This window comes from Eubalaena glacialis, chromosome 2 (genome assembly GCF_028564815.1).
Source record: "Eubalaena glacialis isolate mEubGla1 chromosome 2, mEubGla1.1.hap2.+ XY, whole genome shotgun sequence".
Classification (NCBI taxonomy): Eukaryota; Metazoa; Chordata; class Mammalia; order Artiodactyla; family Balaenidae; genus Eubalaena; species Eubalaena glacialis.
Window position 1 is genome coordinate 53,441,610 of NC_083717.1, and position 23,488 is coordinate 53,465,097.

Here is a 23,488-nt window from a genome sequence, read left to right on the forward strand (position 1 = left end):
CAGCACCACCAAACCAGCTTTACAACAAATGCTAAAAGAACTTCTCTACGCAGGAAACACAAGAGAAGGAAAAGACCTACAATAACAAACCCAAAACAATTAAGAAAATGGTAATAGGAACATACATATCAATAATTACTTTGAATGTAAATGGATTAAATGTTCCAACCAAAAGATATAGACTGGCTGAATGGATACAAAAACAAGACCCATATATATGCTGTCTACAAGAGACCCACTTCAGACCTAGGGACACATACAGACTGAAAGTGAGGGGATGGAAAAAGATATTCCATGCATAATAGAAATCAAAAGAAAGCTGGAGTAGCAATTCTCATATCAGAAAAAATAGACTTTAAAATAAAGACTATTATAAGAGACAAAGAAGGACACTACATAATGATCAAGGGATCAATCCAAGAAGAAGATATAACAATTGTAAATATTTATGCACCCAACATAGGAGCACCTCAATACATAAGGCAACTGCTAATAGCTCTAAAAGAGGAAATCAACAGTAACACAATAATAGTGGGGGACTTTAACACCTCACTTACACCAATGGACAGATCATCCAAACACAAAATTAATAAGGAAACACAAGCTTTAAATGACACAATAGACCAGATAGATATAATTGATATTTATAGGACATTCCATCCAAAAACAGCAGATTATACTTTCTTCTCAAGTGCACACGGAACATTCTCCAGGATAGGTCATATCTCGGGTAACAAATCAAGCCTCAGTAAATTTAAGAAAATTGAAATCATGTCAAGCATCTTTTCTGACCACAATGCGATGAGATTAGAAATCAATAACAGGAGAAAAAACGTAAAAAACACAAACACATGGAGGCTAAACAATACGTTACTAAATAACCAAGCGATCACTGAAGAAATCAAAAAATACCTAGAGACAAATGACAATGAAAACACAACGACCCAAAACCTATGGGATGCACCAAAAGCAGTTCTAAGAGGGAAGTTTATAGCTATACAAACCTACCTCAATAAACAAGAAAAATCTCAAATAAACAATCTAACTTTACACCTAAAAGAACTAGAGAAAGAAGAACAAACAAAACCCAAAGTTAGCAGAAGGAAAGAAATCATAAAGATCAGAGCAGAAATAAATGAAATAGAAACAAAGAAAACAATAGCAAAGACCAATAAAACTAAAAAGCTGGTTCTTTGAGAACATAAACAAAATTGATAAACCATTAGCCAGACTCATCAAGAAAAAGAGAGAGAGGACTCAAATCAATAAAATTAGAAATGAAAAAGGAGAAGTTACAACAGACACCACAGAAATACAAAGCATCCTAAGAGACTACTACAAGCAACTCTATGCCAATAAAATGGACAACCTGGAAGAAACGGACAAATTCTTAGAAAGGTATAACCTTCCAAGACTGAACCAGGAAGAAACAGAAAATATGAACAGACCAATCACAAGTAACGAAATTGAAACTGTGATTAAAAATCTTCCAACAAACAAAAGTCCAGGACCATATGGCTTCACAGGTGAATTCTATCAAACATTTACAGAAAAACTAACACCCATCCTTCTCAAACTCTTCCAAAAAATTGCAGAGGAAGGAAAACTCCCAAACTCATTCCATGAGGCCACCATCATGCTGATACCAAAACCAGACAAAAATACGACAAAAAAAGAAAATTACAGACCAATATCACTGATGAATATAGATGCAATAATCCTCAACAAAATACTAACAAACAGAATCCAACAACACATTAAAAGGATCATACACCATGATCAAATGGGATTTACCCCAGAGATGCAAGATTTCTTCAATATATGCAAATCAATCAATATGACACATCACATTAACAAATTGAAGAATAAAAACCATATGATCATCTCAATAGATGCAGAAAAAGCTTTTGACAAAATTCAACACCCATTTATGATAAAAAAAAACTCTCCAGAAAGTGGGCATAGAGGGAACCTACCTCAACATAATAAAGGCCATATATGACAAACCCACAGCAAACATCATTCTCAATGGTGAAAAACTGAAAGCATTTCCTCTAAGATCAGGAACGAGACAAGGATGTCCACTCTCACCACTATTATTCAACATAGTTTTGGAAGTCCTAGCCACAGCAATCAGAGAAGAACAAGAAATAAAAGGAATCCAAATTGGAAAAGAAGAAGTAAAACTGTCACTGTTTGCAGATGACATGATATTATACATAGATAATCCTAAACATGCCACCAGAAAACTAGAGCTAATCAATGAATTTGGTAAAGTTGCAGGAGACAAAATTAATGCACAGAAATCTCTTGCATTCCTATACACTAATGATGAAAAATCTAAAAGAGAAATTAAGGAAACACTCTCATTTACCATTGCCACCAAAAGAATAAAATACCTAAGAATAAACCTACCTAGGGAGACAAAAGACCGGTATGCAGAAAACTATAAGACACTGATGAAAGAAATTAAAGATAATACCAACAGATGGAGAGATATACCATCTTCTTGGATTGGAAGAATCAATATTGTGAAAATAACTATACTACGCAAAGCAATCTACAGATTCAGTGCAGTCCCTATCAAATTACCAATGGCATTTTTCACAGAACTAGAAAAAAAATTTCACAATTTGTCTGGAGACCCAAAAGACCCCAAATAGCCAAAGCAGTCTTGAGGGAAAAGAAACGGAGCTGGAGGAATCAGGCTCCCTGACTTCAGACTATACTACAAAGCTACAGTAATGAAGACAATATGGTACTGGCACAAAAACAGAAATATAGATCAATGGAACAGGATAGAAAGCCCAGAGATAAACCCATGCACCTATGGTCAACTAATCTATGACAAAGGAGACAAAGATATACAATGGAGAAAAGACAGTCTCTTCAATAAGTGGTGCTGAGAAAAGTGGACAGCTACATGTAAAAGAATGAAATTAGAACACTCCCTAACACCATACACAAAAATAAACTCAAAATGGATTAGAGACCTAAATGCAAGACCGGGCACTATAAAACTCTTAGAGGAAAACTAGGAAGAACACTATTTGACATAAATCATAGCAAGATATTTTTTGATCCATCTCCTAGAGTAATGGAAATAAAAACAAAAATAAACAAGTGGGACCTAATGAAACTTCAAAGCTTTTTCACAGCAAAGGAAACCATAAACAAGATGAAAAGACAACCCTCAGAATGGGAGAAAATATTTGCAAACAAATCATTGGACAAAGGATTAATCTCCAAAATCTATAAACAGCTCATGCAGCTCAATAACAAAAAAACAAACAACCCAATCCAAAAATGGGCAGAAGACTTAAACAGACATTTCTCCAAAGGAGACATACAGATGGCCAAGAAGCACACGAAAAGCTGCTCAACATCACTAAGTATTAGAGAAATGCAAATCAAAACTCCAATGAGGTATCACCTCACACCAGTCAGAATGGGCATCATCAGAAAATCTACAAACAACAAATGCTGGAGAGGGGTTGTAGAAAAGAGAACCCTCTTGCACTGTTGGTGGGAATGTAAATTGATACAGCTACTATGGAGAACAGTATGGAGGTTCCATAAAGAACTAAAACTAGAACTACCATATGACCCAGCAATCCCACTACTGGGCATATACCCAGAGAAAACCATAATTCAAAAAGACACATGCACCGTAATGTTCATTGAAGCACTATTTACAATAGCCAGGTCATGGAAGCAGCCTAAATGCCCATCGACAGGTGAATGGATAAAGAAGATGTGGTACATATATACAATGGAATATTACTCAGCCATAAAAAGGAACAAAATTGGGTCATTTGTAGAGACGTGGATGCATCTAGAGACTGTCATACAGAATGAAGTACGTCAGAAAGAAAAAACAAATATCGTATATTAACGCATATATGTAGAACCTAGAAAATGGTACAGATGAACCGGTTTGCAGAGCAGAAATTGAGACACAGAAGTAGAGAAAAAATGTATGGACACCAAGGGGGGAAAGCAGCTTGAGGGGGGGCGGTGGTGGTGGTGGTGTGACAAATTGGGAGATTAGGATTGATATGTATACACTAATGTGTATAAAATGGATGACTAATCAGAACCTGCTGTATAAAAATATAAATTAATTTAAATTAAAAAAAAAAGTAGCAAGGGAAAAGCAACAAATAACATCCAAGGGAATCCCCATAAGGTTAACAGCTGATCTTTCATCAGAAGCTCTGCAAGCCAGAAGGGAGTGGCAGGACATATTTAAAGTGATGAAGGGGAAAAACCTACAGCCAAGATTACTCTACCCAGCAAGGATCTCATTCAGATTTGACAGAGAAATTAAAACCTTTACAGACAAGCAAAAGTTAAGAGAATTCAGCATCACCAAACCAGCTTTACAACAAATGCTATAGGAATTTCTCTAGGCAGGAAACACAAGAGAAGAAAAGGACCTACAAAAACAAACCCAAAACAATTAAGAAAATGGTAATAGGAATATACATATCGATAATTACCTTAAATGTGAATGAATTAAATGCTCCAACCAAAAAACAGGCTCACTGAATGGATACCAAAACAACACCTGTATATATGCTTTCTACAGGAGATGCACTTCAGACCTAGGGACACATACAGACTGAAAGTGAGGGGATGGAAAAAGATATTCCATGCAAATGGAAATCAAAAGAAAGCTGGAGTAGCAATTCTCATATCAGACAAAATAGACTTTAAAATAAAGACTATTACAAGCGACAAAGAAGGACACTACATAATGATCAAAGGATCAATCCAAGAAGAAGATATAACAATTGTAAATATTTATGTACACAACATAGGAGCACCTCAAAACATAAGACAAATGCTAACAGACGTAAAAGGGGAAATCAACAGTAATACAATCATAGTAGGTGACTTTAAAACCCCACTTTCACCAATGGACAGATCATTCAAAACGAAAATAAATAAGGAAACACAAGCTTTAAATGATACATTAAACAAGATGGACTTAATTGATATTTATAGGACATTCCATCCAAAAACAACAGAATACACTTTCTTCTCAAGTGCTCATGGAACATTCTCCAGGATAGATCATATCTTGGGTCACAAATCAAGCCATAGGAAATTTAAGAAACTTGAAATAGTATCACGTATCTTTTCTGACCAGAACGCTATGAGACTATATATAAATTACAGAAAAAAACGGTAAAAAATACAAACAGATGGAGGCTAAAAAATATGCTACCAAATAACCAAGAGATCACTGAAGGAATCAAAGAGGAAATCAAAAAATACCTAGAAACAAATGAAAATGAAAACACGACGACCCAAAACCTATGGAATGCAGCAAAAGCAGTTCTAAGAGGGAAGTTTATAGCAATATAGTCCTACCTCAAGAAACAAGAAAAATGTCAAATAAACAACCTAACCTTACACCTAAAGCAATTAGAGAAGGAAGAACAGAAAAAACCCAAAGTTAGCAGGAGGAAAGAAATCATAAAAATCAGAGCAGAAATAAATGAAAAAGAAATGAAAGAAACAATAGCAAAGATCAATAAAACTAAAAGCTGGTTCTTTGAGAAGATAAACAAAATTGATAAGCCATTAGTCAGACTCATCAAGAAAAAAAGGGAGAAGACTCAAATCAACAGAATTAGAAATGAAAAAGGAGAAATAACAACTGACACTGCAGAAATACAAAGGATCATGAGAGATTACTACAAGCAACTATATGTCAATAAAACGGACAACCTGGAAGAAATGGACAAATTCTTAGAAAAGTACAACCTTCTGAGACTGAACCAGGAAGAAATAGAAAATATAAACAGACCAATCACAAGCACTGAAATTAAAACTGTGATTAAAAATCTTCCAACAAACAAAAGCCCAGGACCAGATGGCTTCACAGGCAAATTCTATCAAACATTTAGAGAAGAGCTAACACCTATCCTTTTCAAACTCTTCCAAAATATAGAAGAGGAAGGAAAACTCCCAAACTCATTCTACGAGGCCACCATCATCCTGATACCAAAACCAGACAAAGATGTCACAAAGAAAGAAAACTACAGGCTTATATCACTGATGAACATAGACGCAAAAATCCTCAACAAAATAGTAGCAAACAGAATCCAACAGCACATTAAAAGGATCATACACCATGATCATCTGGGATTTATCCCAGGAATGCAAGGATTCTTCAATATACGCAAATCAACCAATGTGATATACCATATTAACAAATTGAAGAATAAAAACCATATGATCATCTCAATAGATGCAGAAAAAGCTTTCAACAAAATTCAACACCCATTTATGATAAAAACCCTCTAGAAAGTAGGCATAGACGGAACTTACCTCAACATAATAAAGGCCAAATACAAGAAACCCACAGGCAACATTGTTTTCGATGGTGAAAAACTGAAACCATTTCCTCTAAGATCAGGAAACAAGACAAGGTTGCCCATTCTCATTGCTGTTATTCAACATAGTTTTGGAAATTTTAGCCACAGCAATAAGAGAAGAAAAAGAAATAAACGGAATACAAATTGGAAAAGAAGAAGTAAAACTGTCACTGTTTGCAGATGACATGATACTATACTTAGAGAATCGTAAACATGCTACCAGAAAACTAATAGAGCTAATCAGTGAATTTGGTAAAGTAGCAGGATACAAAATTATTGCACAGAGATCTCTTGCATTCCTATACACTAATGATGAAAAATCTGAAAGAGAAATTAAGGAAACACTCCCATTTACCATTGCAACAAAAAGAATAAAATACCTAGGAATAAACCTACCTACGGAGGCAAAAGACCTTTATGCAGAAAACTATAAGACACTGATGAAAGACATTAAAGATGACACAAATAGATGATGAGATATATCATGTTCTTGGATTGGAAGAATCAATATTGTAAAAATGACCATACCACCCAAAGCAATATACAGATTCAATGCAATCCCTATCAAACTACCAATGGCATTTTTCACAGAACTAGAACAAAAAATTTCACAATTTGTATGGAGACACAAAAGACCCCAAATAGCCAAAGCAATCTGGAGAAAGAAAAATGGAGCTGGAGGAATCAGGCTCCCTGACTTCACATTATACTGCAAAGCTACAGCAATCAAGACAGTATGGTACTGGCACAAAAATAGAAATATAGATCAATGGAACAGGATAGAAAGCCCAGAGATAAACCCACGTACATATGGTCACCTTATCTTTGATAAAGGAGGCAAGAAATACAATGTAGAAAAGACAGCCTCTTCAATGAGTGGTGCTGGGAAAAATGGACAGTTACATGTAAAAGAATGAAATTAGAACACTCCCTAACACTGTATACAAAGATAAACTCAAAATCGATTAAAGACCTAAATGTAAGGCCAGACACTATAAAACACTTAGAGGGAAACATAGGCAGAACACTCCGTGACATAAATCACAGCAAGATCCTTTTTGACCCACCTCCTAGAGTAATGGAAATAAAAACAAAAATAAACAAATGGGACCTAATGAAACTTAAAAGCTTTTGCACAGCAAAGGAAAACATAAACAAGACAAAAAGAAAACCCACAGAATGGGAGAAAATATTTGCAAACGAAGCAACTGACAAAGGATTAACCTCCAAAATATACAAGCAGCTCATGCAGCTCAATATCAAAAAAACAAACAACCTAATCAAAAAATGGGCAGAAGACCTAAATAGACATTTCTCCAAAGAAGATATACAGATTGCCAACAAACACTTGAAAGGATGCTCAACATCACTAATCATTAGAGAAATGCAGATCAAAACTACAATGAGGTATCACCTCACACCAGTCAGAACGGCCATCATCAAAAAAACTACAAACAATAAATGCTGGAGAGGGTGTGGAGAAAAGGGAACCCTCTTGCACTGTTGGTGGGAATGTCAATTGATACAGCCACTATGGAGAACAGTATGGAGGTTCCTTAAAGAACTAAAACTAGAACTACCATATGATCCAGCAATCCCACTACTGGGCATATACCCTGAGAAAACCATAATTCAAAAGAGTCATGTACCACAATGTTCATTGGAGCACTATTTACAATAGCCAGGCCATGGAAGCAGCCTAAGTGTCCATTGACAGATGAATGGATAAAGAAGATGTGGCACATATATACAATGGAATATTATTCAATCACATAAAGAAAGGAAATTGAGTTATTTGTAGTGAGGTGGATGGACCTAGAGTCTGTCATACAGAGTGAAGTAAGTCAGAAAGAGAAAAACAAATACCATATGCTTACACACATATATGGAATCTTAAAAAAAAAAAAAAGGTTCTGATGAACCTAGGGGCAGGACAGAAATAGACACAGATGTATAGAATGGACTTGAGGACACGGGGAGTGGGAAGGGTGAGCTGGGATGAAGTGTGAGAGTAGCATTGACATATATACACTACGGAATATAAAATAGATGGCTAGTGGGAAGCAGCCGCAGAGCACAGGGAGATCAGCTCGGTGTTTTGTGACCACCTAGAGGGGTAGGATAGGGAGGGTGGGAGGGAGATGCAAGAGTGAGGGAATATGGGGATATATGTATACATGTAGCTGATTCACTTTGTTATACAGCATAAACTAACACAACATTGTAAAGCAATTATACTCCAACAAATATGTTAAAAAAAGAAATAAACAAACAATAACAAATAATGGTTCTAAGAGATTAAAGTAAAACAACAAAGTACTCATGACCGCTCTATGACAAAGTCCAGACTTGAACTTAAGTGAGCCTAACTCCAAAATCCATGCTCTTTTCTCTTCCTATCACCCCAATTCAAAGCAGTGTTTTTCACTAATAATGAAAATCTAAACCGGGTGTAAACAATCATAAAATATGCCTTTCTCAAAATAAAAATAGCATGGGGGAATTCATAGTGTGCCAGAGTGACAATGCAGAGTGACCCCACTCTGTCCAGTGTTCTTTTCCCAAGTGCAGGGCATTCTATTACCCACGATGGCACAGTCGCCGGCACTCTCAAATGTCTGCCCACAGGCGTGGACATGGTGATCCTGGGTGGAACAGCAGCCAGGTTTTCTGATACTGTGTTGTACTAGCAGAGCCTGCCTTCTAGTAATTCCTTTCTTGCCTGTTGTGGTTTCCTACACCAGAAACTAAGTAAGAGGGACTGGCTCTTCTGCCAGGGACCCAAAGGCCAGGGGAATAAGCCCTAAGGTGGTCCTCACAAGAGTCTGCACCTTCCAAGGGTGTGGAGGAAATGGAGATGAGGGCTGGTCACTATCTCTCAGCTCACTTGTTATAAAGAAAATGTGTCATGAGATTTGGCATGTGCCCTGAGAGATGTGGTCACCCAGGACTGCCTGGGCTTGCTGGGAGTGAAATCAGAACTTGCTGCTACTCAATGATGACCTAAAGTTCTACCCAGCAAAAAACACAAACAATTAGTAAGCCTGGCCAGAAAGACAGTCATTCAGTCCTTGGGTGGACTGAAGTCAGGCTCTGGGTTCTGTGCCTCTTCCTTCTCCAGCTCTGCCAAGGATGACCAAGGGAGACTGCTGTGCTAAGTGTCCCCTTGAGGATGCCTGGCCACCAGCCTGACATCCGAAGCACAACTCTGGGGATGGTTCTATAAAACATATCATTTTGTTTGCTACAAGAACATCCTGGAAGAAACTGCTTGGTACTTTATGTGTCCTCTGCTTGACAGTCCAACAGGAAATGTCTGTCGCTTTCTTTGGGTTTACCCTGAACAGCTAGTGACTTTTATCATTAGATCCTGCAAACAGATTACACACGGGTGGTAGAAAGTTCTTCAGAACTGAAATTGTAGATCACTTCCAGGCAAGCACCTAATAAGGCTTTTTAGAAAAGACATTTTGGGAGCAAATGGCATCAATGGCTTATGTTCCCTTGGCTTTTTTGGAATCACCTATTTAAAGAATTCCATCCTTCTGAATTGTGTGTGTTTTTGAATATTACCTTAAATGATTTCTGGAGCATGGTGGAGATTTTACATAAATGAATGCCTCCCATGTACCATAATTGCTATAGAGTTACTTTTTAGAAGTTGCTAACAGTACTTTTTCAGACATTTCTCAACATTTGTCTCAGGTTAAAAGTGCATCACGTGAACCCTAGTTTGTTCTTCATGTTCATGTTCCATCTTTTTAGGTAGGTCCAAAGTCTGAATAAAAATTTTTAAATATAATTTTAGTTGAAGAATGTATGGAATTTTTATATTTTTTCCAATGTTTGGTATCATAAGCCATATGACAATAGAAACCTTTGTGCATAAAGCTTAGTCCTTATTCCTAATTATTTCCTTAAGATGGACATTACGTAGAAATTACTGAGTCAAAGTATATCACTGCTTTTATAAAGCTTGGCAGGAGTGACCCAAGTGCTAAACAGAAAGGCTGTACCTCTGGATGCTCAGTGACAAGGTGGGGCCTGGATGGGGCTGTGTGTGTGATCCGTCCTATCACCAGTTAATTCCTATTGCCATTTTGTTGTCTTTGCTAAATCAGTAGATTAAAATGCTATCAAATTACAGCTATAGCTCCATCATATTAAAATTCCTAACACTTTCAAGTGGAACTATTTCCACTTTCCAAATGTTTTATAAGACTGGAAAAGAAAATTGGTCATCAACTTTGCAACTCATTAGCAGCAGGCTTCCTCTACATAAACAAGGACAAATTACTGCTGACAAGTTACTCTGGGTCTCACCATCTTCCGCATGACACTTTAACAAAGGTAAGACAAAGGCCATTATATGTCTAATAATGTTGCATCCCTCCAATTTTCAAACGTGGTGGATTAAACAAGGAAATTGCTCATACCCAAACTCAAATTCCTGCTGCCCCCCTCTCTAGCTGTGTGACCTTGGGCTGATTACCAAACATCTCTGAGCCTCAAGCTGTTTGTTGGTTAATGGAAATGGTGTCCCCTAGCTGGCTGGGCTGTCTGAGGACTGAAGGGCTGTCTGTGTTTGTGAAGTTGCCTGGTACACAGACACTCATTAAGAGGCCCCTCTGCTGCCCTTCTCCTTCTAGACCAGGGGTTTATCTCACCATCCTGTCCAAGCAATTGTGCATGGGATGAAAGCATCCCATTGTCTTAGGCGATGGACCTAACTGATCTCTGCAGGATAGGAACCAGGTGTGAATCAAGGGCAATAATCCATGGGGACCGGGGGTATTTTTATTCTATGAACGGAACGCAGAACGGTAGGCCCACACAGTGCCCCCACTGTGGGGACCCCCAGCATCCTCCAGGATGTGGAACTCATTTCCATACCTGCTCTCTGCTCACAGGGCTGAACAAAGTGTTCTTGATCTCATTGCCCAGGCTTCGTTTTCCATAGAATGATGACAAAGGACTAACTGTCGACCCTAAAGATATTTCTCAGCTTTTCACATACTCTCTGCATGGAGAAGGCACTGTCTCGGACACTGATGTGATGATGTTCACAACTCCTGTCTCCATCTATGTGTGAAACACCTTCCAGATCAATGTAGGGAAAAGGGAAGAGTGAGGACTGGAACAAAATGCCAAGGTGTGTGCACAGATCACTGATCAGAATCCTTATTGGGTTGTTATAAATCGAGACCTGTTGTCAAACAGGTTTGGGACACAATGTGCCAAAGCGTTCCTCAAAATTATGTTAGGACATACAGCCTCTGAAGATGACTGTATCAATATTATTTTCCACTATGATTATTCTTTTAAATATAAAGTTTATTGTGAAGAATTGTAACTAAGATAGAGAAATTCCAATAACAGCTACATAAATGCATGTGCTTTTTTTTTTTTTTAAACTTGGCTTTAGTGCCTTTTTTCTTTCTTTCTTTCTTTTTTGTTAATTTTAAAAATATTTTCTAAAGTCTACTTAGGCCCACCATGGAACCTGAAAAGCTATAAATGAGTCTCTCTGACTGGTCAATTTATTGATTTACTCAGATGTAATGAATAATTCAGAATTTTTTTAAAAAAATGACTAATGATCATTTTAAATGAGAAATACTAAATTTTAACCTCAGCATTTGAAATGTTATCAAACCATACAAGAAACAGACTTTTAAAACGTCAAAAGCATTGCACAATTGCAACAAAAAAGTATTCTCCTTAGATTTTTAAAATAAAATTTCTTTTAAAATAAAATTTCCCTAACTTACATTATCTGGGTCACTCTTCCAAAGATGCCCTTGATCTGTACTTCCCTGGCGGTGCAGTGGTTAAGAATCTGCCTGCCAATGCAGGGGACAGGGGTTCGATTCCTGGTCCGGGAAGATCCCACATGCTGCAGGGCAACTAAGCTGGTGGGCCAGAACTACTGAGCCCGCTGTCTAGAGCCTGCGAGCTGCAACTGCTGAGCCTGCACGCTTCATCTACTGATCCTGCATGCTACAACTACTGAAGCCCAAGCGCCTAGAGCCTGGACTCTGCAACAAGAGAGGCCACAACAATGAGAAGCCTGTGCACCACAACGAAGAGTAGCCCCACTCACAGCAACTAGAGAAAGCCCGCGTGCAGCAACAAAGACCCAGCGCAGCCAGAAAAAAAAAACACAAAGATGCCCTTGATCTTGAATCAAAAAACAAATATAAATACTATGAACCCATAGCAGCCCAAAGAAATAAGCTACATGGACATCAGTATAGGTAGGTCAAAAGGTAAAAAATACCCATCACACACACGACAGAATCCTCAAACCAGCCCATCTCCTCTCGGCCCCGCCCACCCTCACCCCTGCCCCGCAGCCCAGGGCACGACTCAGTACGCTCACCGCATGGTGTAGAGCAGAGTGCCATCATCCTCCAGCCGCAGCAGCTTGTTGGGCGTGGTCATGTTGTGGGCGATGGACTTTTTCCCATTGTGGAAGAAGGTGTCTGGAGTCCAGATTTTGCTGGCAAGGAGGTTGTTGAGAGGGAGGCGCTGCATGGGCCCTTTAAACCGAAGCCTTTCGTCTTTCCAGCTTTGTCGGAAAAACACGTCTATGGTGTATTCCTAGTGCAAAGGGAGGCAACCAGGTGATAACTCAAGGAGAGGAGGCCCTGGGCCAGTGCCTTCAGGGTTTAGAGTGGTCTGGGTGGGGCCGCGCCTCGCACCTACCATTTCCGTGTCAGACACCGGGCCGAAACTGGTGACGTAGATGTCCGTTCTCACCTGAGTGATACGCTCTGAAACACAGACACAGGTTCCTCACCAGGGCCCCAGATCACAATTCAGACATAACTCAGGGTCGAGTAAAACGGTGTCAAGGAGCCTATGTGGACTTGTCTTGCCAAAAAGGCAGAGAATGTCAAATCATGCTTTAAGTAAATGTCCCTGTTAAAAATGCAAATAATGGAGAAGGACTAAACATATTCCTCTGGGAATGTATTTGCTAGAAGGTCCCTCCTTACCTAATGGAGCAGGTTCAAATGTACCACATCTAAATCAGTTAGAGCCAAGGGCACCACACATGGCTGAAACGGCACATGCTTCTCAGCACAAAATTAAGCCAGTTGTACCCTGAAAGCATATTTTACTATCCATTTAGTTTTATCAACTTTATAGGGTCAAAGTAAAAACTGTGATTATGGCTCTAGTGAAAAATTAAACCTGTAACATGTAACGGTGTGATGAGCACTTGCACTGAATAGTGGATTTCTGAAAAGGACTCGCATAGATGGGAGGGTATGACATTGATTATAAAGTATTTCCTAACATAGGGTAATCTTCGCTTCAGTAACACCTAAGAAGTGGTTCCTCCTGAAGCGGACCAGAATGGCCTTACCATTATCTGGGGAGAAAAGGGAGTTTGGAGGGAGACCACTTCCCCTGGCTTCTTGCATCTGGAAAATGATAATGTGCAGAAGCCTTAGCAACACCACCAATTCAAACTCCTAGCAGGGAAGCTCTTTGAGGAATTGTTTGAATCACCGGAAACATGAGCTGGGTTTAAGCAAAAATTTCCCTTGGGCCTCAAGGGCCTAGCCAAGGAGCATACACCAACCTCCGAGCCCAGGCCTCAGTCTGTTGTCGTAGCCATCCAGGAGCCCATCCAAGATCCTGGTGAATATTGTGATGTTGTCATTGGTTTCATCTTTTACAGAACTGGTTGGCATTTGTGAAAAGCTTTTTAATGGAGAAACAAAAGAAAGAGTTCAAACTTGTATTAATTATTTCTTACAAATTCTTCTCAAAGTATAGAAACCAGGGAATAATATGGTGACTTGTCTTGAAGGGAGGGCATCTGAGAATGATCTCCTGTACTACCCAGGTTATTGTTTTGTATACATAAGCCTTATTCTTGAATATCTTGAATAACCCTAATTCTTGAATAGCCAGCCAGAGAATGCTGGCTCTGGGCTGGTCACCCATCTACCTTACATGATGCTCAAAATCCATCCCTCCCAGATTCTGAAGAGCTGTTTGTGTCAATAGTGTAGCCATTTTTAAGACATATTAGTCACTGCACATAGACTAGCAGAGCCTAACCCACTCACAGGGGATTTCAGAAGTTTGGTTTAAAAACAGAAAAACTGAGTCTTCATTTTGTTAGTGAGTCAACTGCAATGGGCTATGGGGTGTCAGGGGGACATTAAAAGCTTTACCCAATTTGAAAGTAAGATTGGTGTGCCCAAATTTCCCTGTATCCTTAATTGGGAGCATTTGTGCTGTGAGCATTATGCCAGGACTGGAGCATATGGTGAAGGGACGACAGAGTCTGTGGGCTTCTGTACCATCAGCACTGCCAGCTGCCAGCACACTCGGCTCCAGCCAAAGCACAGGATGCAGGGAGCAGGAATTGTGAAGCCCAGGCTGAAAACCCTGGCTTTACGTGATGTCACCTCAGAGCAGAGACTCAGGGAGCACAGTGTTCTGTATGACCCAACATGTCAACTTACGATAAAACCCTGAGAAGACGGGCAGAACCTTCTAGGAGGTTCACAGGAAGAACAGTCTAGTTTGTACAATTCAGTGAAGTTATCCAGGCCTCAAAAGTGTATGTCGATGGAGCAGCTGGAAATGAGAAATGGCCCTGAGCAGATTTGGGCAAACCGAGGAAGTTATCTGGAGGGAAAGAAAGTCACAAGTCTAGAAGATGGTAACACACCTGAACATCATGGGTTCCACCTCAGGCAACCATCGCTGCTTTTTCAGAAGTGCAAATAGCAAGATATGTGTTATTACCAAGAACCTGACCTGCACATCTGGCTTGGCTTCAAGGGGAACTCAACCCAGCTGAGAGCCAGCTGTGGTCCCGAGAAGTCAGCACCCTTGGTACTTGGGAGAAGAACAGAGGGCTCCTGGGACCTCCTGTAGTGCCTGACTGTGGGGCCCCACTCTGCTCATGTGCTTTCTCGTCCGTGAAGTGGCTGGAATGGACGCTGAGCCCTGCCATCAGCAGGTGGATCTGAGGGCAGCACTGATGTGTACCTGCCCCACCCACTTCTCAAAAATTGGTCATTTTCACTGACTGCATCTAAACAGATCAACTCTCTAATGGCCTAAAGTGACTCCCTTTTGAATGAGACACTATAAAGTTCTTTGGATCTAATTTTCCCATCACCATTAAAATGCATATTGTTGAAGCTCTAACAACCTAAAATTCAGTCCTGTTAGTATGGAGCCCACAGACACAATTTTTTTACTCTGTGACTTAGTATTTAAAAATATTGAATTCCCTTTTCTCTGACATCTATTGTAGTTTCACACTTTAGAAAGACAAAGCACTCAGCCTTGAAGACCTAATGTCAGGATGAAGGGGCTTAACACTGTCCTCCAAGTTTATGAAAGAAAGTCTGTGCACATGCCCAGTTGAACAACTATTGCTCAAACTAAACCTGACCTCAATGTCCACTTCGCATGGTGATCATAACTCTCACCAGTTTGGTTATTCAATTCTGGGCTTGGTCCAAGTGTCCAATTTTTGGAAGGTCCCCGTTGGCTCTTTAACTTAGAAGAGAGATGAGAGCATGCACACTAGTAGAAAAGGCTTATCACTTGTATGTGGAATCTAAAAAAGCCAACTCGTAGAAACAGAGTAGAATGGTGGTAACCAGGGGCTGGGGGTGATGGAATTGGGGAGATGTTACTTAAGGTTACAAACCTGCAACTAGAAGGTAAATAAGTTCTGGGGATCTAATGCACAGCATAGTAATTATACTTAACAATACTGTGTTATAAACTTCAAAGTTACTAAGAGGCTAGATCTTAAGTGTTTCCATCACAAAAAGGAAATGATAATTATGCGACATGATAGAGGTGTCAGCTAATGCTAAGGTGGTGATCATATTGCAATATATAAATGTATCAAATCAACACACCCTAAACTTACACAATGTTATATATCAATTATATCTCAATAAAAAACGTAAAATAAAGTCACAATGAGAAAAAATAAAAGAAAAAGCATACTTTAATGTTTCAAGCACATTTTTAAAAACTATTACATCTGTTGTGAAAATGTTCTTAAATTATATTTGCTCTGAATAGCCTTGACTGTCCGGAGATAGAGACCATGGAGATGCCCACAGACCATGCAGTCCCAGTGCCTGTCTCCAGGAGAACTGCCTCCTGGACATCCTGGTACACTGCTCCACCACTGACTCAGACAAACACCATCCCACATGGCTCTGAATCCTGCTTCACAAATACCCAAATCATTGCCAAAAGCAATGGGATAGCATGCAATGTCTAAGACTTCCAAAGCTCTTCTTCCACTTTTTGGCCAAAATTTTAAAAAGAGTTCAAATATATCTACACCCATTTACACATAATTACACTTTTCTTGCAGGAATTTCAATATCTGCCATCTTTTGCTGTAACTGCTTCTTATATTTATCTGTGGACTTTTTTTTTTTTTAGAGAGGCCATGGCTGGGGATTTGCAGTGATTTCTTCTCTATTTTTACTGAAGGTAGGCCCTAAGAGGTAGGAAACGGTTTCTAAAAAAGTCCTGAAAATGCCTGTCAAGGCAGGAGTAGAGGTTCCTCTCATGAAAAACTGGGAAGTCCTCCTCAGTCCATAGATCCTCCTCAGAAACCATTCATCTGCAGCTCGTTGTTACAAAACGCACCGTCTTCACTGCTACGGAGAGGAAGGCCCTTCCCCTACTACTGAAAGCAAATGACATGCCAGCATACAGGAGACTCTCAGAGGGGTCTGGTGAACTTGCTCATGCATATCAAGTTGTATAATCTTTACAGACTGCTTCTAATATACAGAGTGACTTCAGCTTGCTTTGTTCCATTTGGGCTAGGAAAACAAAATAACACACAAAGAGTGGGCTGTGCCTTCGGTGAGCAATTCCATGCAGTGAGCAAATCCACGAGTCCTTCAGGTGGAAACACAAGATGCCCTCAGCCCTCTAAGGTGCAGAAAGCAGGCTCCATCTTGCATCTTCACTGTTCTGAGTAAAACCAAAGAGCTCTGCCGGCCCTCAGGTAAGCTGTGAGTACACAGCTGCTTCCAGGATAAGCTGAAGGCTCTGATCTCGGGGGGAGCAGATTTTGTGAGCTGAGACTAGATCCGTTATTTCTGAGAACGACCTTAGATAAAGTAGAAATGCTTGAAAAATTTGATTTCCCCTTCAGTATCAGGATTAATGAACTATGTTCTCTGAAAATATGAACTATTTCCTTATAGTTACTGCCTGTTTTCTACAAACACATGTCACATTTAGTCTATGAAACAGTTGCAACATTTTCAGATTGATGTTCCAGAAAAGGGATCATAAAGGAAATGTAGACCTAACCACGCATGTTAAAACATCCTCATTTTTTATATCTTCCTACCCAGGTACAGGTCTATACAAAAGGCACAAGGACTCGATCCCTAAACTTGAACTCTGAGCCCCATATTCCAGACTGAGGAAGGAAGGTGGTGGTTGTGACATGGGCAGTGATACGGGTAGGACAAGATGCTCAGGGGGTGTAAGGGCTTCCTAAAAAGCTATGAGTGGCCCCTGCCAGGCTTGAGGTTCTGGGCCTTTCAGAGACTTCTGATGAGGTGGAGTGGGAAACAGACAGCCATGAAACGTGGTCCACTAATGAGTTTATTTCACCAGCAGAGTTTTCAGAACAATAAATGTGACTGACTTTAGAAAGGGTCAACTCCAGCAATTGTGCAAATTTCCCACCTGTCCCTGTGGTCTTACATCTGGTCTCTTCAAAGCGTTTGATTCTGTGACTTCTGCATTAGCCTCTTCCGGGTTTCTAGGCCCTAGAGACTCGGCTTTAATTCACCCAGGAGGAATGGGCACTGGTATTTTTTAATGTCCCCAAGTGATCTTCATGTGCAGCCATGGGGGAGAGGGACTGTTCTAAGCCTGTCTAGATTGGAAACAGAAAGGTTGCTCTCTGAGCCAACTGCCAGAGTGACTCCAAATGACCCCAGAGAGCGTCTATTCTCTGTCACGTCTTCAGAGAGGCTGTCGGGTTGGGCCCAGTGCTTATCTCAGCAGCTCAGCTCAACAAAGGTATTGTGGACATCAACCATGTGCCTGGTATTGTGGTGAGGACTGGTGGTGTCAATGAGAAAGGTGGCATCCCCAACCTTGGGAACATGACTGCATCTAAAAGAATAGGCCATGTTCCCAGAGGATTTCTGTAGAACATGGTTGGTGCAGGAATCTTTGCAATATGCAGGGCATTCTACGTACCCAAAGGGGAGGGATCAAGCTTTGTATGGGGTCAGAGGAGAGGAAAGCAGACCTAAGCCTTCAAGCATGAAGATCAGGTCTCAAGCCAAAGGAAGGGGTTGTGAGCAGTGGCACTAAGAAATTGGGAGATTGGTATTGACATATACACACTATTATATATAAAACAGATAACTAATAAGGACCTACTGTATAGAATAGGGAACTCTACTCAATACTCTGTAATGAACTATATGGGAAAAGAATCTAAAAGAGTGGATATATGCATATTTATAACTGATTCACTTTGTTGTACAGCAGAAACTAACACAACATTGTAAATCAACTATACTCCAATAAAAATTTTAAAAAAGAAAAGAAAAGAAATACTGACATTTGCAGAGGGCACGTTGAACTCTGGTGAGAAGAGCCACGTGTGTGGCTCAAATCATGGCGCATTCATGTGACAAGCTCCACCTCTAGGATCTAGCCTGAAGGTGGTGGGAAATTCAGAGTATCTTAACAGGGTCATTTTCATTCCTTGTGGCCCCCGGGCACCTTGGGGATGATGGACTTAGAAGAGGCAAGACTGGAGGCGTAGAGACCCATTGCTCAGGTGATGGCAGAGGGTAGAGGTGGGATGGATGAGAAGAGAGGCTAGATGGTGAGCAGGGTTTCTGATGGGGAGTTGGGGAGGAATGGGGAGGGAGGAGTCTGAATACAGCAGGGCAGGGAAAGAGAACTGTCTCCAAAATCAGTTACGAACACAAGGTGAAACCTGCAGTAGAATCCATGCATTACTCTGAAAGAGGAGTGAGCAAAGAGTTGTACTGGTAGTCAAATCTAAGAGTCTTTTTCTTTTTGAGGAAATTTTACTCCAATGTATCTTTTCTATCAGTATTACAATCTCTACTAGTAATAATAACACTATGAGGTAGAGTCCATCTTTAAAGGTGCTTCATTTTACCAAGTGATGCCTGATGACGTCTCCTTATTTCAGTAATTTAAAGGGTTCAAGTTCAAGTTATGTCATCATTTCTGGGGAAGAAAAATCTTTTGTCTCGTACCACGAGTGGTGCTATTGATGGCAATGTGTGATGCATTTCTTGTGATGTTATCTCTGCTTATGCTGACAGCCATTTTTTGATTTCCATAAAATAGGATAGGTAATTGTATCTGCAGACCAGCTTTAACCTGAACTTACTTTGGGACTGGAACAGAATTGCTTTTAAGCAGCAGCTTATCTGTTTTCTTGAATAGCATTTCTTTCTGCATTTTTTCTTCAGTATTTAATTACTTCTGAGAAATGTATCTTCAGTTTATTTGCTTGTTACTTTAAGCTCACTAAATAAGTACCTCTAAATGGCATGGTTTTGTGAAGTTTTCCTCAAATTTCCATTGCACACCACTTTAGCTAACCATGTTAAAAAATATGCAAAATTAAAAAAAAAAACAAAAACATGGTGGATATAGCCAGACATGAAAGTCAACCCCGAGTTTCCAAATAAGAGTTGTTCCCTCTTATGGTGGAAAACATGGATTGACATGTGTGCTTTATATGGATAAAGTCATGGCCATAAAACATTATGCCAGAACTCTTAGATGGCACCCCTGTCAAAGGTGCCCCTGGTCCTGCCTGTCAGCTCCCTAGACAGTGCTCAAGTCCACCCTACCCCTGTCTGCCACCCTCCATGTAGATGCTCCACTCCTGTCCCCAACCACTGCAGCCTGGTTCAGAATCCTACCACCTGCAAGGTGCAACCCAGGTCCCGGTCTTGCAGGCCACACCCCCTTCATCTGACTCTGCCCACTTCCCTAGACTCAGCCCCTTCCCTTCCCCCAGCCACACTGGGTGCCCCACATACATGATTATAAAGCACATGAATCATACTGGTGCTTATCACACACAGGTCTCCCTCCCCCCAACCATTCCTATCAGGAATTACATCAGGTCTTTAAAAAGTCTTTCATTCACCCTATATCCCCTCCCAGCTATTGTTCCATCCTTAGCCTCTCTTCTCATCAAAACTCACTGGAGTTTTCTGCTCAAAGGTCTCTGCTGTCTCTCTGCCCTTCTCTTGCCCCACTCCACTCGGGCTTTGCCCAACTGCCTCCCAGTGAAAGCTCTCTTCTGGCTGCTCCTCCACACTGCCAAACCCAAAGGTCCAGTCTCAGCCCTCAGCTGACCCCTTCTTACAACACTTCTCCGCTCAGTCGCAGGACATGACTCTCTTTCTTCTTCTTATCTTCACTGGCCTCTTCTCCTCAGTCTTGCTTGCCCGCTTCTTACCTTCCGACCTTAAACGCTGGAGTGTTCCAGGGCTGTCCAGGGACCCTTTTTCAGTCTACACTCAATCTCTGATTGATCTCATTCAATCTATGGCTTTAAATGTCTCTCTCAAGTTCATGTCTCCATCCCCAATCTCTTTCTCTCTGACTCCGGACCTGTATGTCCAACAGCCTGCCTGGTCACTTGGATATCTAACAAGCATCTCACAGGTCCAAGACTGCACTCATGATTCTCTACAGCCTCTTCTCCTACTGTCCCCACCAGCTCAACAACAGCCAATTGAACCCATCACGTTTTCAGGTCAAGCACTGGGGAGATCATTCCTGACTCCTCTTCTCTCACGTTCACATCAGCCCATCAACAGATCCTGCTGGCTGAAATGCCCCTCCCCTGGGTTGTTGCATTTGCCTCTTAACTTCCTCCCTGGTCCCTCCTTTACTAAGCCTCCCCACCTTAGACTCTTAGTGTATGCTCCACTCGGCAGCCAGAGTTAGCTTTAACGTTTGTCTTTCTACGGTCACATCTCAATGGGCTCATATTTCACTCTTCAACAGCCAACTGCTCGTCCTGATACTACCTAGCGTGGCCTACAAGGTCCTTCATGATCTGACAGTCCCAACTGCTTCTCTGGTCCTGCCTCCCACCAACCTTCCCCTTCCTCACGCTGCTTCCTCATCACCCTGCATCTGCTGCTTCTCTCACCTGTCCAATCATCTCCATGAAGGGCACTGCTCACATGCTCACTTTCTTTAGACATCTGCTTGAGCACTTCTCTCCAGCACACTCACTACCTCCTACTCTGATCACTCCTCTCAGCAATCCTTGTGACCCAACTGATAAGTACGTGTTTACTGCACACTAGAAGGAGCCCTCCTGGAAGGCAGGCTCTACTCTGCCCACCACAGAGTCTCAGCACCTAGAACAGTGCCTGGCACGTAGGAAGGACTCAATAAACACTGATGCAGCCACAGGGCACCATACTGCAGGATGCCCACATCCTGATCCCCAGAACCTGTGACTGTGAATGTGCTCCTTCACATGGCAAGGGAGACTCTGCTGACATGACTTTGCCGTGCCCCCCCCCCCATAGGTCTAGTAAACCTCAGGGTCTCCTGGTCACAACACCCAGGACAGCTAGCCTGGACTTAGCACTCCCTTCCTACCTGGCCATGTTTCAGCATTTAGCACTCATTCAGCAATTTATCCTTCGCATCAACCCTGTGACATAGGATCCATTATTAACTCCACCTGGAGATTAGGAAACTGAGTTGCAGGCAGGCTTAGTAATTCTGCTGCCACACAGAGCAGCTTCACTGTCCTCTGTCAAAATGACACCTACATCCCTGAAATAGGAACCAAATTGATTATGGAGTGATGGCCCAATTTTTTGTGTTGTTGTTAAAACTGAAAATGAACTGGTCCTGGGTTTCATTTATTTTTAGGTTTGCCTTTTGACCTTGAAATAAATTGTTAAATAAATACAAATAAAACAGAATTTTCAATGAACTGCTAAAGCCAGTTTCATAGTATGTCTTAATTTTCCTATAATATGGTTCCCTCTCTATAACATTATATTTCATAGTACATATTTTGTATTTGATTTTATTCAGGCTACGATAAACCAACTATCTTTAGAGCAGTGTTATTTGAGTTCTAGGTTAAGACATTTCAAAGTATAGATTTCCCCCCATTCTATCCCTTTTCTTAAATATCCTTAATATCCAGACATTAATATCCAGACATTCTGGAAAAGGTCCTGCATGGAGGGTGCTAGCCCAGGCCCTGAGCCTGGAGATGGATCCTGACTTTTCCACTTTCCAATGATGAAACTTAGACGTGTTTCTCTGTGTTCTATCGCCTGAACTCTTTTCACCTACAAAGTGAGGGTTTTGTGCAAATTAAACAGTACATTTTTTTGAAAATGCATTCTGGAAATGAAGGAGAAATACTCATGTAAACACTGATAATTATTGTTGCTGCCACCATAGTTCTATGATAAGATTTTTCTACTTTTGATTCTAATATTTTCCTTTGAAATTTCACACCAATTAAAATATGCATGTTATGCAATTGCACCTTTGTAAAAATCCAAAAGCCCACATTCTCCTTCTCCCCTTGAACCAAGCCAGTGACTCATCTTGGAACTGATGGCCAGACGGGGCTGGCTGGGTCGACTCTGGCTGACTGTCCTTCTAAGCTTTGTCTTAGCTCACTGCCTGTTGGCATGATAAACCTGCTAAGAGTTTCTTCTACAAAGTGTGTAATTTGGAAGTATTTTCTTTTGGTGCCTTAAAAAATATTGGGCATTACTCTGTAGCAGGATCTTAGTCACCTAAAATGTTTACTATATGTGAGATCTCTGGCCATCTCTACAGCCTCCACTTAGACGCCCCCTCACCTGTGTGTGTCCTAACTGCTTCACAGCACTTCTCTGTGTTTTTATAATTGTTACGATGACTTTTTGTCCTGGGTCTTGTGAACCAGCAGCTACAGGCAGGAAGAACTTGCCATCTGGGGATTCACAAGAGAGAACTTGCCATTTAAAAAGACATTGTGAGTACTTAAATGACTCAGAGAGAGTATACTT

The 23,488-nt window shown here is 40.7% G+C and overlaps 1 protein-coding gene across 1 annotated transcript in view; it reads right to left on the minus strand.

The window, feature by feature from the left end:
* GABRA5 (gamma-aminobutyric acid type A receptor subunit alpha5) overlaps positions 1-23,488 on the minus strand; it is a 78,870-nt gene that overhangs the window by 48,852 nt on the left and 6,530 nt on the right. The window contains exons 5-7 of the mRNA XM_061181830.1: positions 13,984-14,105; positions 13,098-13,165; positions 12,772-12,992 (exon numbers count right to left, since the gene is read on the minus strand). Coding sequence (XP_061037813.1) covers positions 12,772-12,992; positions 13,098-13,165; positions 13,984-14,105 — 411 coding nt within the window. The remainder of the gene's footprint in view (positions 1-12,771; positions 12,993-13,097; positions 13,166-13,983; positions 14,106-23,488) is intronic.